Source organism: Pogoniulus pusillus, chromosome 4 (genome assembly GCF_015220805.1).
Source record: "Pogoniulus pusillus isolate bPogPus1 chromosome 4, bPogPus1.pri, whole genome shotgun sequence".
Classification (NCBI taxonomy): Eukaryota; Metazoa; Chordata; class Aves; order Piciformes; family Lybiidae; genus Pogoniulus; species Pogoniulus pusillus.
Window position 1 is genome coordinate 2,424,263 of NC_087267.1, and position 15,920 is coordinate 2,440,182.

The window sequence follows — 15,920 nt, forward strand, 5'->3', positions numbered from 1 at the left end:
TATATGCACTTCAAACTTTCCCGGAGTCTAAGCCCCCTCCCCCCACAATGTATTGGCTTCATAGAGATATTGAAACATGCTGACTGTAGCATCGGTAGCTCCTGCATAGTTGTAACAACTGTAAGTACAGGACAAACACACCAGTTAATAACAGCTTTGAAGATCTGCATTCTGTTATTTGATTGCAACGAACAGGAAATCTCAGCAAGTGAAACATCTCTTAACACCAACAGAATAAAATACACTTTTGTTTGTTCGTTTAGTTTCAGTTTGATTTGTGCAAGGCTTTTTTTTTTCTTTGTGTTTTTTTTTTTTGTTTGTTTTTTTTGTTTCTTTTTTTTGTTTGTTTTTTTTCTTTGTTTTTTTTGTTTGTTTTTTTTTTCCTTTCTTTTTTTTTCTCTTTCTTTTTTTTTTCTTTCCTTTTTTTTTTCTCACTCAATTTTTTTTTTTTTTTTAAATTCAATATTTACAATACCCACCCAGTAGACTGTGCAAAACCAACCCACTTTTACGGTATAAACTCCTCCTCTTCCACAGTGGACATCACTGCTTCAGTGTTCTTTTATGCTGAGTTCTTCATGTACAACAACAGCAATCAAAACAACATGCTAAAACTAGAATAAAAGAAAAGAAAAACCAAAACCCAAACCAAACCAGATATTTGTGCTCATGCTGCATCAAGTGCTTCCAGCTCTGCTGGATAAGAATTCAAAATATCTATCCTCCAAAAAACTCCATTCCATGCGGCCAAATGGACTTGAGCTGATTTTCTCAGCATTTAGGTGGCAGTGGAAGTGGGTTTGGGTTCCTTGTGTGTTTCTGAGGGTAGGCAGAGCAATTTATTCACAAGATAAAAATATTATATAGCAACTGTTCTTTCTCCTATCCATTACTTTAAAAAATCATGATATACAGGTATGAGGCTACTGTGTTGACTGACTTTTTGTCATTAGGAAATGAAGGAAAAAAAGGTGTAGGTTACCAATGGTTTAGGAATTAAACCAACTGTAAATCTGTTCTAGAAATCTGTTTTAAGGCAGTGAGACAGCACCATAAGAAAATTTCCTTCTTTCACTGAAAAGGCTCAAACAAATGAAGCCCTAAAAAGCCTTTAGTCAGTGTTGGCTAATAATTGGTATAAAACCATTGTTAAGGAGTGGGCAGGTGGTTAAAAAAGACCTTTGTGGTAAAAACAACTTTATAAAATCTGTGGTTCCTGTACTAAAACTTGATGGAGCGCATCACCGTGACCATGGCAGTTACAATTACATTGGCACTTATCCAGCATATCACAGTCATGTTTTCTGGTGATTGCACAACACTGTTTGTGCTTTCTGAGTTACTGTCATCATCCTTGACTCGTTTTGGAATGGGCAGTAACATACGAACACCACTGCAGTCCTGTGACCAGCACCGTGTGGCACAACAGAGGTTAGAAGAGAATTAGAAGACTGCAGTGTTCATGCAGTGCCTCAGGGTAAACTAAAGGGAAAAAAAACCCAAACAAATGGAAGAAGTTGCACTGTAAACTTGTACAGAGGAACAGAGACAAAGAGGGAAAGGGAAAAAAATATTCCAGTTTGGCTAAGATGTGTGCAATCTGCTAAGATGCCCTTTGATCCAGGGCCCTTTCCAGTTGACAAATGGAGTCTCACTTGGCTCCATAGGTATTGAAATGCCTTAAATTTAAACTAATTCAAGCTTTCCCCTTCAATTTTTCCTCTTGATTTTGCAGTTAGGTCTCCTGCCTACCTACAATGCACCGTTCTCAAGCAGGGATCTCGGCGTGCTGCTGCTTTAATAGTGGCAGTGCTCTAGATTTTACCACCATCCTCCACCAAGGTTTGTCCCTCTCAGAGAGCCGATTCCAGGGATGAATCCAAAATGTCATCATGGTGGCTGGTGCTGTCGCTGTCACAGCTCTGTGCGCTCGAATAGTTGGCTGCCTCTTGAAGCCTCATTAGCATATTCATCTGAAAGAAGAAAGCTATGTTTACATAATCTCATCTCATTTACTGCTGCAGTGAGCATGCTGAAATTTAATTAAGCTCCCTCGCTCTATGAGGTGTGCTGGCATCTCGACGAGGGCACTGTACAAAAGCACTGCAAAAAGGGCAGGGGAGCGGCGGCTCCTCCTGGCACCCTTTTCATTGCCTTCTGGGCTTTAAATAGAAATGTAAAGGTCCAAGAGCTAGGGGGATACAATGGAGCTGCCCAACAGCTCCTTTTAATTCAAAGGTGAGACTGGCTGCAGCTGCAGCACTGGCAGGAGAAGGAAGCCATATCACAGCCGGACATCTGGGCCTGTATTTGGAGACAGTCAAGCTTCCAGATAATTTTTGGATGGCAGACACACTACATTGGAAAAGAAACTGAAAACATAATCACGCTGATAAATCCTCTCTGCAAACGAGAGATGGGCAAGAGGCATGAGAGGGGTGGACCGTGGCCAGCTGCTTCATAAAAGGACCCCATCTGCTGTCGAGGGGCTGACCTCAGCAGGGAAGCAGCAACAGATCCTCCTACCCAAAAAAGGAGAGTCCCTCCATAATTTAGGGATTATTAGGAGCTGAAACCCACCTGAGCATTTATGAAAAAGCCCTGTTAAGGCTTAGAAAGGTACTGGCATATTTGATGTCTAACTCTGCCTAATGCTCAGGGTTTTGGTTATGAGACAGCCGCTTCTGCCAGCACATTCTGGGCTGTGAGCAGTGCTGACATTGCTTTAGCGTTTCTCAAGGCATAAATAAGCTGTCATTACAAAAAGTCAGGCAAGGAAAAACTAAAGAGAAAGTGGTGTTCTGGTGTGCCAAGCTCCTTTTCCCCAGTTTGCCCAGTAACACTCACATCTCCATGGTTCCCTAGGCATTGAATAGTGTTTATCACTCTCCAGTGCTACCAGCTGCTGAAGGTCTCACAGGTATCCGTGTTTGAGAATACAGGATGTGTGCTTACTGCCCGGTGCAGCCTGCATGTGACACCTCCTGTTTCCACAAGCATAGTGCCTGTCACCCCATGAGCTCCACTGCAGGCAGGGGCAAGCCCTCCATTCACAAATCTCAAACTTCTGCTGTTTATTCAGTTACAGAGCTTGATCACAGTGTGCAGAGAGCAGGAGTAACAAGACACTGAACTGGGGCTGCTCAGCTATTTTCACCTCATGTGCTAGAAGCTTGGCCAGTACACTCACTGGCAGCCCAAATCATAGGTCAAACAGTCACCCCAAAGCTTATGGGCTGAGAAACAGAGGATTAAATGAGCTAATTTTCTGCACTTCTTCAGGATGCAAGGTCTGGGTTTGGATACTAAACACTTCAGTGAAGCTGAGAAGTCATATTCTTAGTGCTGATAAGAGTTAAAGGCATTATCCTCTAAGAAAATCCCTCTTCTGAAGGCTGCCTGTATTCCAGAAGTACAGAGCTCTCAAATGGCACTCTGAGTTGTGATAAAGGCAGTCTACAGAGAAAGCACTACACAAGAACAGCTAAAGATGAGGCAGCAGTGTGCCCAGGTGGCCAAGAGAGCCAATGGCATCCTGGTCTGCAGCAGGAACAGTGTGGCCAGTAGGACAAGGGAGGTTCTTCTGCCTGTGTACTCAGCACTACTCAGGCCACACCTTGAGTGCTGTGTCCAGTTCTGGGCTCCTCCATTCAAGAGAGATGCTGAGGTGCTGGAAGGTGTCCAGAGAAAGGCAGCAAGGCTGGTGAGGAGCCTGGAACACAAACCCTATGAGGACAGGCTGAGGGAGCTGGGGGTGTGCAGCCTGGAGAAGAGGAGGCTCAGGGCAGAGCTCATTGCTGTCTACAACTACCTGAAGGGAGGTTGTAGCCAGGTGGGGTTGGGCTCTTCTCCCAGGCAACCAGCAACAGAACAAGGGGACACAGTCTCAAGTTGTGCCGGGGTAAGTCTAGGCTGGATGTTAGGAGGAAGTTGTTGTCAGAGAGAGTGATTGGCATTGGAATGGGCTGCCCAGGGAGGTGGTGGAGTTGCCATCCCTGGAGGTGTTGAAGAAAAGCCTGGATGAGGCACTTAGTGCCATGGTCTGGTTGATTGGCCAGGGCTGGGTGCTAGGTTGGCCTGGATGATCCTGGAGGTCTCTTCCAACCTGGCTGATTCTATGATTCCAATATATGCGATGTGATAGTTAATCAGAGGAGGCAATGGTATATACCCAAACATCCAGACTGATACTGAAATAAAACAACACATGGCATTGAGGGGAATCAGCCTCTCATCTTTTAATGCCACCACACTGGCATTCCTTTTACATTAAGACTGTTTTACAGTCATCAGTTATCTTGCAAGGTTCTGAGGAACGGGAGGATGGCTCTCTGGTTTGCATTTATCAGTTCTTCATTTGTAGAATGTAGCTGAAGGACTGTCCAACTTGGAAAGGTGTTTTTAGAACAAACTGAAATAATAAGTATTTGGAAAGTGATACCCAAACATTATATTTATGAAGAGCAGATACAGTGCTGGGCAGATGGGAAATGCAAACAACTTAGGGACCTAGTGGTGATACCTGCCCTCCAGACAGTTTCCTTCCATTTTTCAACCTTCTAAATAAACTGTTCTAGCATTCACATTAAAAGCCCAGTTTGGAACAAGGGCACAGTAGTTTTTTTATTGTACAGTGTACAATTAACAGATGATAGTAAATTGCATACTGAAAAGCTTTTCCTCAAAGTTTAACTCTTACCAAGGGATCTCCCTCTGTATCAGTCTGGGGAACATGCTTTGAGGTTGTTCCTTCCTTTGCAGATGCATAGCCTTCATAACCAACATCTTCTGGTCTTAAGTGAAGCAGTGATGGCCACTCGTGCTGTAAAGATGCAGAGCTCCACGGATAGGTATCAGCTACCCATTTGGAGGGATCTTCCCAGGGTGCCCTCTTACCATACATCTGTATTAGGGATATAACACAAGTAAGTTGTCCTGCAGTTTTCAGTAGCAGTTTGTAATGTCACAGCAGACAAAAGTAATTAAAAACATCTATGCTATCTTAGGAAGTGGCTTGCTTTCAGATATGCTTGGCATTTAGAGATCACAGCATGTCAGGGGCTGGAAAGGACCCCCTGGCAGAGCAGCATCACCTAGAGCAGATCACACTGGAGCACATACAGATGGTCTCCAGCAGTCTCAACACATAGAGTCTCCACTCCAGAGAGGGAGATTCCACAACCTCCCTGGGCAGCCTGTTCCAGTGCTCTGTCACTCTTACAGGGAAAAAAATTCTTCCTCAGGTTCACACAGAACCTCCTATGCCTCAACTTCCACCCATTGCCCCTGGTCCTGTCACTGGGCATCAGCAAGAGGAGTCTGACTCCATCCTGTTGACACTCACCCTTTACATATTTATGAAGATGAATGATGTCACCCCTTAGTCTCCTCCTCTCCACAACAAAAAGCCCCAGCTCCCTCAGGCTCTCCTCATGAGGAAGATGTTCAACTTCCTTAACCATTTCTGTGGCTCTGCGGTAAGGCATTCAGAAGACCTCATCTCCAGTAAAACTCCTTCAGTATGTGGAGTACTTGCAAGCTGAAAACCACTCTGCAACTAGTGATACTTGTAGGCAGTAGTGGGAGGGTCAAGTTCTTGGTACAATGTGAAAAGACACCTTTAGGTCATTCACTTAAGGTGTATTGGTGAAATCAACTGAGATCTATCTAAAATATTCAAGTTGATTAGACTTTGTTTGAGGTGAATTAAGAGATGCCAGTACAGATTGTTCTCCCCCAGCAGAATGGGATGTGGAAGCAGATGTCTGTCCACACCTTGAGTTTGAGACCTTTCACAAGGTTAAAAGAGGCTCACAAAGGGTAGGTTTCCCTACTATGGAGCACAAAAATGCTTACAAATCTGGAAGGAGCAGAGAGGAAGAATGAGACTATTGTAAGTTTATGAGGTCTGGTAGCTTCTTCAGTAAAACACATCCTTCTCCACATTGCTGTTCACAAGCAATGTCTTAAACAAGAGTCCCTTGGTTGCTGCTACAGATTTCCTTTAGCTGGGACAACGACTTGTCTGGACAGGGAATGGCTCACTTGGGCTTTCTCCCAGCTCAAGCAGCCTCACATAATCCACGGAGCAGCATAATATTGGCAAGGCATTCACCTTGGAGGATTTAGATGGGCTGCATTTCTAAAGGGAGTGAAACAGTGAAAGATATTAGTACTAAAGGTGGAGAGATGAGTTGTGCTTATCACTAAAACACCTGCTCCCAGGCATTTGCTGAATCCACAGCTCCAGGTTAGGCAGCCAAGTTCTCTCTATTATGTGCAGAGATACTCAGACTCCTCCTGCCCTGCACTGAGCCTAGGATGCCATAACAGGGATCTGCCTAAACAAACCAAGGGGAAGCCTTTCTCAGGAAGGCAGCAGACTAACTCCCAGCAGCACTTCCTCTCATCTGAGATTAACAGCGATTATATCTTCTCTGGAATCTGTAGCAAGGCTTGTAAATTGTGTGTCTGACAAGTGAGGCTGCAAAGTGCCAGGCTAGAAAGGCATTTTCTACCTGTCTGCTTATTTATATCATATACAAGGTTTCTGTTTATTATTAATGATGTTATTCCACGGAAGCCATCCAAAGCAGGGAAAAATTGGAACAGTTCCTGAAGCAAAATATTTTCTTCTCTATGCTGCCATCTTCTGCTCCAGAATTGAAGCTTTCATTCAATCAGGTACCTTGTGTGTTCCTGGGAAAATATGAGCATGGAAGCTCTCACTGTGTTTTTTATAGATGATCTAAACAAGTGCTTCTAATCTCGCCATGGCTGTTCTATCAGATGTTTGTCAGCTTTTTGTTGCACAAGGCATAAACTTCTACTTCTCAGGGAGATAAGCAGTTTTAGGACAGCATGAGATACTCAACAGGCAAGATTCTAAAGCTTCATTGCATCACTATGTCACTGTGTCAATACAAGGTGATAAAGAAACCACAACTACCTTTTGACTAGCCCATAACAATCTGCCCTACACTATGCAGTAATCTCTTTCAATGTCATGAGTGGCAAACTCCTGCCTTTTCAGAGTGTCTTTCCAGAGGCTATAGAATTGCAATGCATGAAACAAGAAAGGGAGATATGATAGTTTGGGTGTTACTTGCCCCCTGCCCCCTTATGAAATCACCCAGATTAAACTCAGTTAAGCTGGAATTTAAGGAATGAAGCTTTATATTTACAGTTTAACAGAATACACAAGCAGGTACTTACAATATTTACCACTATAGACAGAAATATACAAGTTGAAGGTAATAAAGAAACACAACAGCCCTCCCAGAAACCAGAGTCCCCAGGAGGGGCTCCCAACCACCCTTCCACCTTCTTTCCACCCCTCTACTTTATCCCAGAGTTTGCCTTATGTGCAAAGTCAGTTTGGAGGGTCAGCAAGGGGGGTTAGAAAGGAGGAGGATTAGTTACACAGAAAAGAGCCCAGGGAGAATCACAGAATCAATCAGGTTGGAAGGGACCTCCAAGATCATCCAGCCCAACCTAGCACCCAGCCCTACCCAATCAACCAGACCATGGCACTAAGTGCCTCATCCAGTCTTGAACACCTCCAGGGATGGTGACTCCACCACCTCCCCGGGCAGCCCATTCCAGACCACACCACCTCAGTTTAGCCAGAAGGATGCTGTGGGAGACAGTGTCAAATGCTTTACTGAAATCAAGACAAACCACGTCCACAGCTCTACCATCATCAATCCACCTCTTTATGTCCTCATCAAAGGCTATCAAGTTGGTCAAACTTTACTTCATGACTTGGAGGAAACCTGTGAAACTAATACATAAGTATTGCTGGGAAAAAAACAAACACAAACCTGAAGACCTTCTCTCACAGCTTCCAGAAGATATGGCACCAGTGAATAGTTCCAGAGGTCTGTGAACCACACTCTGGAGCCATCAACATCCATAGGGCAAGGCAGGAAAAGGCGGGGACCTGAGAAATGAAGTGGTGTATTAATAAAGTAGAACTAATGAGGGCACCAAAAGTAATCCTCAGTAAATCAAAAGAGTAGCACTGGAGCAAACTCAAGTGAAGACACTAACACAGGACTAGATCAAAGGTGATACCAGTCTCCTCTTTGCTGCAGTCTGTAAGCAGGGGAAAAAGAAGCTTAAGAAAGTTGCTATTGTGGCAATTTTTTGTAAGATGAACTTTTAAACTTATGATCATTTACCTGAAAGTCTTTACCAAGCAAGGCAGAAATACCAGGAAATAAATACTCCTGGGTTAAATGAGTTGTTTAAATTTCCCATCTTGCTGGCACATTCACCACGCTAATGTTGTGCATCTCGCTGCGAGGAGACAAGTTTTAAAAGCACAACGCATCCTTCACAGAGCTCTGAAACGCTCAGCCTCCACCCCTCATCTCAAACCACTCTGCCAAGGGACTCACCAATGGTTACATCTGAAGAGCTGTGTGTTTCTAGGAAGCCATTGAGATGATGCCATGTTTTGGGGATCCAGTCAATGATTTTGATGAGCTCATTATTGCGCATGTTCTTTTCGATTTCAGTCTCAATCAGTTTCCTTCTCAAATATCTGCCCAAGAAACCTTTAACAGGCTCTGTGTGATTAGCACACAGCACCCACCTGGGGAGAAAGGACAAATGGAAGCCAACAATGAACAGCAAACACATCACTTCCTCTTACACATATAGATGAAGGTCAGTGTCATTAGCTTCTGAGTCTTGTTACTGAGCAAGTATCAGAATGCTCCAATAAGCTGTCCACTGCTACAAGCCAATCATTAGAGACTTCAGCAGGAATTCAAAACACTGCTGAAGACAAATGGAATGCAAGAATGCAACTGTCTTGAGCCACTTGTTAGAGGTACCTTGCTGGTGTCTCATGGATACCTCTTTAGCAAGATGTATTCATAATGAGAGAGTTATCAGTACAGCAGAGAGAGTTATCAGTACAGCATGAGAGAAAGAAGCAAAAATGTTTTGCTGTGATGAAACACAACAACAATATTTGTTGAAGAATTGGCCAAGGAAGCAAGCAATGGAGCTGTGCAAAGACTGCCACAGTAAATATAAAGTGAACATACCTGAAATTGTGATGTAGCTCAAGGTTTGGTGAAGAAGAAACTCCCTGGTTCATAGTTCCAATAATATAGGGACTGAAAAGGGAAAAGTAGTAGGTTTTCTGAGAGAGAATCCATTCAGATATACAGATAATATTAGTTCTTTTTCTCTGTACTAGGCCAATTTAAAATCTTTGGACACACATTTAGTTTTGGGCTCCCCAGTTTAAGAGGGACATGGATCTGCTGGAGAGAGTCCAGCAGAGGGCTATGAAGATGATTACAGGACTGGAGCACGGCCTGATGAGGAGAGGCTGAGGGACCTGGGGCTTTCAGTCTGGAGAAGAGAAGACTGAGAGGGGATTTAACCAATGTTTATAAATATCTGAGAGATGGGGAGGGGGACAGGCTCTGCTCATTGCTTTCTGAGCTAGGACAAGGAGCAGTGGATGTAAGTTGCAGCACAGGAGGTTCCACAACACAAGGGGGAACTTCAGTACTGTAAGGGTCCCAGAGCATTGGCACAGGCTGCCCAGAGAGGCTGTGGAGTCTTTCAAGGAGACTTTCAAGGCCTGTCTGGATGTGTTCCTGTGTGACCTGAGCTAGATTGTATGGTCCTGCCCTGGCAGGGGGGTTGGACTCAATGATCTCTTTGGGTGCCTTTCAACCCCTGGCATCCTGTGAGCCTGTGACCTGAGGCTTAAAATACTTCTAAGGAACCCTTTTTTTAATGTTTATTCTTGTATGATTTCCCTCTCTGTACATTTGTGGCTTGCTAGTACTTATCTGTAATAAGGAAATAAATGAGGCAAGACTCGTGGACCTCATAATTTTGCAGTAGGCTTAGAGTTTTAATTTCAGAGCCAGTGAATCTCATAAGAAAGACTTAGCATGCAGGGATTTTATGAAGCAAAGTCCCTATGCTGGTCTTACTACAGGCCAGAAGTAGTTCCAGAAAACATTCTTTTTTTCTTACTTGGCAATAAAGGACAGCCAGCAAACCACGTTTTTGCACTGCTACAGCAGCAAATACAAGACCACTTCTGCATAGCATGTTTCATGAATTCACACATATCCCAAACTCTGCTATTAGAAAGGGCTTTTCTTCTCATTCTCCCTTAAGCAGTCCTCACAGTACTAATGAGCTTATGTGGTCTGATATGTGAAAAGGCTAAGACCCTAGCTCAGTCAAGCATTTAAGTACATTCTTACACTCTGTGGTACTTCTGTACCTCACTGAGCTCTGGGGGAGTCATATAAACAAAGAAGATACTCAAGTGGTTGGCTGAAGAGGGTTAAAGATATTCAAGTGCATAAAGGCTTTGATGACAGTCTTAGGTTTACACTGGGACATTCTATTTCACAAAGGTGCTACCAATCTCATGGCAAAAGTTGTGTGAAAGGGCAGAGAAAGGTTTCTACCTACCATTTATTATATTTACAGTTGAGGAAACCATTGAAGATGTCACTTAAGGAACTGATGTGGTGGAGGTTATCAAGAATTATGACCATGGGGAGATCAGCACCATTGTTGTCAGCACTGCACTGCTCAGCTAGGTTTGCTAGGTACTGTCGCAGATCCTTGAGTGGAAACATGAAAACAGAAGCAGAGAAGATTGACCTAATTAAACCATAGATGTGACTTCAGTGGAAAAACACTTCCAGAAAGATAAAGAGCTTCCCTGCTGCAGCCCATCAGCTGGATCAGCACATGCAGGGAGACTTGTTTCTGCTAGGAAAATCAATGACATTAACCACAAGGCAAGCAACTGATGTCTCCTCTTTCCTATTTGCTGGATGCGTTCCTTAGAAACCTGCTGATGAACTTATCTCCAGAGTGCTGTGGAAGGCCAAAATCTGCCAAAACATGTCCTGCCTTGTCCAGGCATGTTTCTCTGCTCTTCCTCTTTCCTGTTGTTGGGGGAAGCATGGGAAGGGAAGGAAAACAAAGGCCCCAGTGCCTTTGAGTCTCCTCTCCTTTTAAACGTGCAAACAGGGTACCCTCAAGTCTTTCGACACTTGTTTGTGTTCTGCCCTAAAAGGGTAAAAGGAAGCCCTGACTTTACCTAATATGGTTAAGTTTGACTAAATGCCATTCTGAATGGCTGACCTGTGGCCAAAGAACCATTAGTTTGGGGCTGTATTGATATGAAGAAATTGACAGGTAAACAAGAGAGCTTTCTCTAATGAAAACTTTTCATCTTTCCCTCCACAAGGTGTTTAAGGCCAGGCTGGATGAGGCTCTGGCCAGCCTGGTCTAGGGTAAAGTGTCCCTGCCCATGATGGCAGGGGGGTTGGAACTGGCTGATCCTTGTGGTCCCTTCCAACCTTGACTGATTCCATGATTCTATGATTCTAACACTTTGTTGCCCTGATGGGTCTGTGCTAGTCAAGTTTTATCACTGTATCTCTAGAGGTATCAAATTTTGTCTAAGTTGGGAGTACTATTGACCATTTTATTCTCTGGATCAGGCATAGGAGAACCTTTCCTTCTTAATGGAATATGCAGTCTTTTGTTATTTCAAGAAATACTTTTGCTTGTCTTTTTGTGATTAGGTATCTCCAGGGGAACATTATGGGTTTCTCCCATGGACTAGCACCATGTATTATTCCATTATTCAATAACACCTGAAATATTCAAGCATCCTTGCTATTTGACAGCATTGATTTTAATTTGTTTCACCACAAACTCTAAAGTCCTATATAAATCTTAACAAAGGAAGAAAAGACAAAAAAGCAAAGGCCCAAAGCCCCAGACAAAAGCACATACAACAAGCAATCTACCTGAAAGCCTACAGCTTTCTCTTTCACGTGACAATTTTCATTATAAATGGATATGGCATAACAATAAAACATAAGCACATGCCCTGGAAAAGTAAATGACATCACAAATCCTCTGTATAAAGACAGTGAAAAGTGGTGTTTTTACTGGAATGGTCTTATTGCTCCTTTGGGATCTGTATGTTCTTCCTGCTTCTGTTATGTTGGCGTTCATTATGTTCTGTGCAAATCAGAAAGCTTTGGGCAAAGCCTTTCATTTTCTTTTCCCTGGGTACCAAGTTAGGAGTATATACCATTTAGGTCTGCAAGTAAACAGTATTATCTGTGGCTAGCACAGTAGTCATGCTAGAAGGTTGATAATCTGTGCTGTGTAAATCACTGTGCATGTGACACGATGCATGAGGCAATTTTAGTACAGCCAGCTTCTGTCAGACACATGCCAGAAACAGCAGCAGCAGTTGTAGTTATCCAGCACTGCTTAAGAAGCTGAACCCAAAAAAGTAATTCAAAATCCTCATTTTGAAATCTTTGCTAACAATAGGCTCCTATAATCCTACACAAAAGTCAGACTAATATTACTATACAGCCAGCCTCTCTGTCATAGAAAGAATCACAGAATCAACCAGGTTGGAAGATACCTCCAAGATCATCCAGTTCAACCTATCCCCCAGCCCTAGCCAGTCAAATAGACCATGGCACTAAGTGCCTCATCCAGGCTTCTCTTGAAGACCTCCAGGGACGGTGCCTCCACCACCTCCCTGGGCAGCCCATTCCAATGCAAATTACTCTCTCTGCCAACAACTTCCTCCTAACATCCAGCCTAGACCTGCCCTGGCACAACTTGAGACTATGTCCCCTTGTTCTATTGCTGGTTGCCTGGGAGAAGAGACCACCCTCTACAAAGGTCCCTCCTCACAGGTAATTAGTGACAGAATGAGAGGGAATGGCCTCATGCTGCCACTGGGTAGGTTCAGACTAGATATTAGGAAAAAACTTTTTCCCAGCAAGAGTGGTCAGGCACTGGGATGTGCTGTCCAGGGAGGTGGTGGAGTTACCAACCCTGGATGTGTTGAAAGGTCATTTGGATGTGGTGCTCATGGATATGGCTTAGGGTGAACCTTGTAGAGTAGGGTTATAGGTTGGACTTGGTGATCCTGAGGATGTCTTCCAATCTGAATGATTCTGTGATTCTGTAAGAACTTGTTTCATACAGTGTGGATGAATTTCTTGCTGACAGAGGACATGAATTGATAAACATGAGCAACCCATGCTGCAAAGTGTCCTTGAGTCCATCCCAGAGGCAGGAACTAAGATGGTGAAGCAACCCCCCACATGTAGCTGCAGCAGGCAGGGTCTGCTGGCTGCAGGAGGCTGACCCTACAAGTTGTTTATATAAGTTTAACCTATCTGTACCTCACACATAGCCTTAAGCCTTCCACATGTACCAATCTTAACTAAGCCAGCTGTGCACACCTGTTCCAAGTTGGCATATAAGACACTGCATCACTGCAATAAGGAGATTATTGGAGAACAATGATCTAACCATACTGGTATTATGATTTGTTACTCTGGGGGTGCGACGCCGACAACACAGGGATTTGACTCTGCATCTATCCTTAAGGTAGGTGTCCTCGAGTGAGGGAAAATTCACACTTCCTTCAGTGTTTCAAAGGTTTATGTAGAACAGGAAGATTTGGTTCTTGTCTTCACTGGGATTGGAGACTGAGTTCTTGTAGTGAAAAATGTCAACTGAGACACAAACCAGCATGCCAACTAACAGGATCTGCTCTACATTATCACTGCAAATTGAGCAATATCTTTTCGACTGTTACTTACCTTGCTTGACTTGTGATCCACGTTAAAAGTTGCAACTACATCCTCAGTTTTTTTCCTGCCAGATTTAGTTATTATATATTCAGCCAGCCTGTTAGCTAAGTAGGTCTTTCCTGTGCCACTGGGTCCCGACAGAATAATTCTGCGATGCTCCATCAGTAAATTAAAGTACCGCTGGGTAATTGGCTTAGGAATTAATGTGTCAAACACAAAACTGTCCAAACTGTTTTCTTCCACTCCTGGGAACAGAGGAAAAGAAAAATGGACTGTCTTCATCCTTGTTGAGATAGGCATAGGCTTGACCCAGCACCTGATGCCATCAGTGCTATGCTCAAAATTAATGAAGAAGGTAAGGAACAGGTTGCTCAGGGAGGTGGTGGAAGCCTCATCCCTGGAATTTTTTTAAAGCCAGGCTGGATGTGGCTTTGGGCAACCTGATCTAGTGTGAGGTGTCCCTGCCCATGGCAGGGGGTTTGGAACTAGATGATCACTGGAGTCCCTTCCAACCCTGACCATGAAGTGATTCTGTGAAGATACTTCTGCCTAAATGAAATTCCTCTCAAGGGTTTCATTACTGTGAAAATGTTTATGGCTGAAGAATTAAACAGCAGTAGTGGGATGATGTGGGTGGAAATCAAAATAAATGTGAAAAGAAGGCTCACTGAGGCAAAGATGTGTGTTTGTGACACCACAGACAACCATGACAAGGAAAGGTCAAAGTGATAGCCACAAGCTTTGTCGTTGTCACCACAATGTACACACAGCTCTTCTGAGGGCACTAATCCAATAGCAGATCCCCACAGCTTTTGAAAGGCATTGGACTTTTTTCTATGGAATTGAAATTTCGATGGGTAAGGCAGAAATATTTCTCATTCTAATCTGTTTTGGGGGTGGCTTTTTTGGTTTTGTTTCTTTCTTTTTTGTTTCTTTTTTTTTTTTTCCCTTGCAATTTAAGTTTTTTTACTTTTCTGTGATTTGGCCTTGGATTTTTACCTTTCAGGTTCACAGTGATGATGTTGTTATCTCCAACCAGATATCCACAAGGCAGCAGTTCAGGCACTTCAAGGCTATGGGCTCTAATGACATCCCCTATACAATAGCTAGCAATGCAGTCAGAGCTTAAACCCAGGCTGGTAGTTGGATCCACTCGGAAAATGTATTCCTGAAATGACATGAAAACAGAAAGTGTGAAAATGTTTATTGAACAAAAGCCTTTGGAAAAATATTTTGGTGCAGGTGAAGTCCTTTGACGAGTGTCTTGCAGTCACATCTAGTAGAGAACTGCCTACAGCCATGAAAAAAAGGAGAGCAATGCTAAAAGTAAAGTTTAACAGTGGTGTTAGCTATATGGCAAAACCAACTGTTGTGGTAGGCCAGATAGGCCCAAAATAGGCTTAATACATGCCCAGGCATGTTTTCCTGCTCCATGAGAGAGGCAAGTGGGGTAAGAACACAAAAGAACCTGAAACCACTGAGTGTGGCCTGCCCAGGGTCCTGTGGTAAACAAGGTACACACACTTAGCTTGTGCCTGCCTTGTGCAAGGCTTGTGCTTTTCCCAGATTTGGGAAAAATGAGCTTATGATTTTGCCTAATAGGGTAAGGTTTGTTTAACTGCCATCCTGATTGGCTATTCTTGTGTCCAAAGGGCAATTAATCCTGGCCCACATTGGTAAAAGGAGATATGCAGGCAAACAATATGCTCACTGTGCTCAGCCCTGCTCAGCTGTGCTCTGCCGTTGCCTGCTGCAATTGCTTACTGCCTCGTTGTTTGCTGGCAACCTCAACTGTTGCAAGTTTACCAGGAGCAGACCCTGGATGCCTGCACGTGATTGGCCTGTGTGGTCAGCCTGACATCATGCTGAGACTGCACACTGCATGACATCCTGCTTCTGCACCTGGAAGTCCTGCTTACAAGTCCTGGACGTACACAGATTGTCCAGAGGAGCCAGGAGACAAGGTCAGAGATTGTCTGCCTCCTTCCCCCAGAAGCCTGGGAAGAATTAAGTACCACGGCCAACAAGACAGAGTTCCCCTGAAAGCATTTGGGCACTTTGGACTGTGGCCAGTCCCTGTGAGTCAGGTAATAACAAATTGAGAGTAAATGCTTAAAAGCCTCTTTGTAATTCTCCATTGCCTCCTGCCATATGCAGAAAGAGCTCCTTGAGTCCATCTAGTGGGCAAGCAGCATATAGACTGCAAGGGGCATTTGACTGTGGGAATCTTCTCTTCCAGTTCAATTCATGTTTAAAGATCTTGCTGGTTATGACTAG

At 43.7% G+C, this 15,920-nt stretch overlaps 1 protein-coding gene across 10 annotated transcripts in view; it reads right to left on the minus strand.

The window, feature by feature from the left end:
- Positions 1-435: 435 nt before the first annotated feature.
- NAV3 (neuron navigator 3) overlaps positions 436-15,920 on the minus strand; it is a 505,349-nt gene continuing 489,864 nt past the window's right edge. For 9 of the 10 annotated variants that reach the window (XM_064141974.1, XM_064141975.1, XM_064141978.1 and 6 more), the window contains 8 exons: positions 14,643-14,811; positions 13,653-13,888; positions 10,462-10,616; positions 9,060-9,131; positions 8,403-8,599; positions 7,824-7,942; positions 4,700-4,903; positions 436-1,973 (listed from right to left, as the gene is read on the minus strand). In XM_064141974.1, coding sequence (XP_063998044.1) covers positions 1,854-1,973; positions 4,700-4,903; positions 7,824-7,942; positions 8,403-8,599; positions 9,060-9,131; positions 10,462-10,616; positions 13,653-13,888; positions 14,643-14,811 — 1,272 coding nt within the window. In that variant the 3' untranslated portion in view covers positions 436-1,853. Of the gene's footprint in view, positions 1,974-4,426; positions 4,904-7,823; positions 7,943-8,402; positions 8,600-9,059; positions 9,132-10,461; positions 10,617-13,652; positions 13,889-14,642; positions 14,812-15,920 lie in introns of those variants that run through there. The other variant, XM_064141979.1, reaches the window with a different exon arrangement.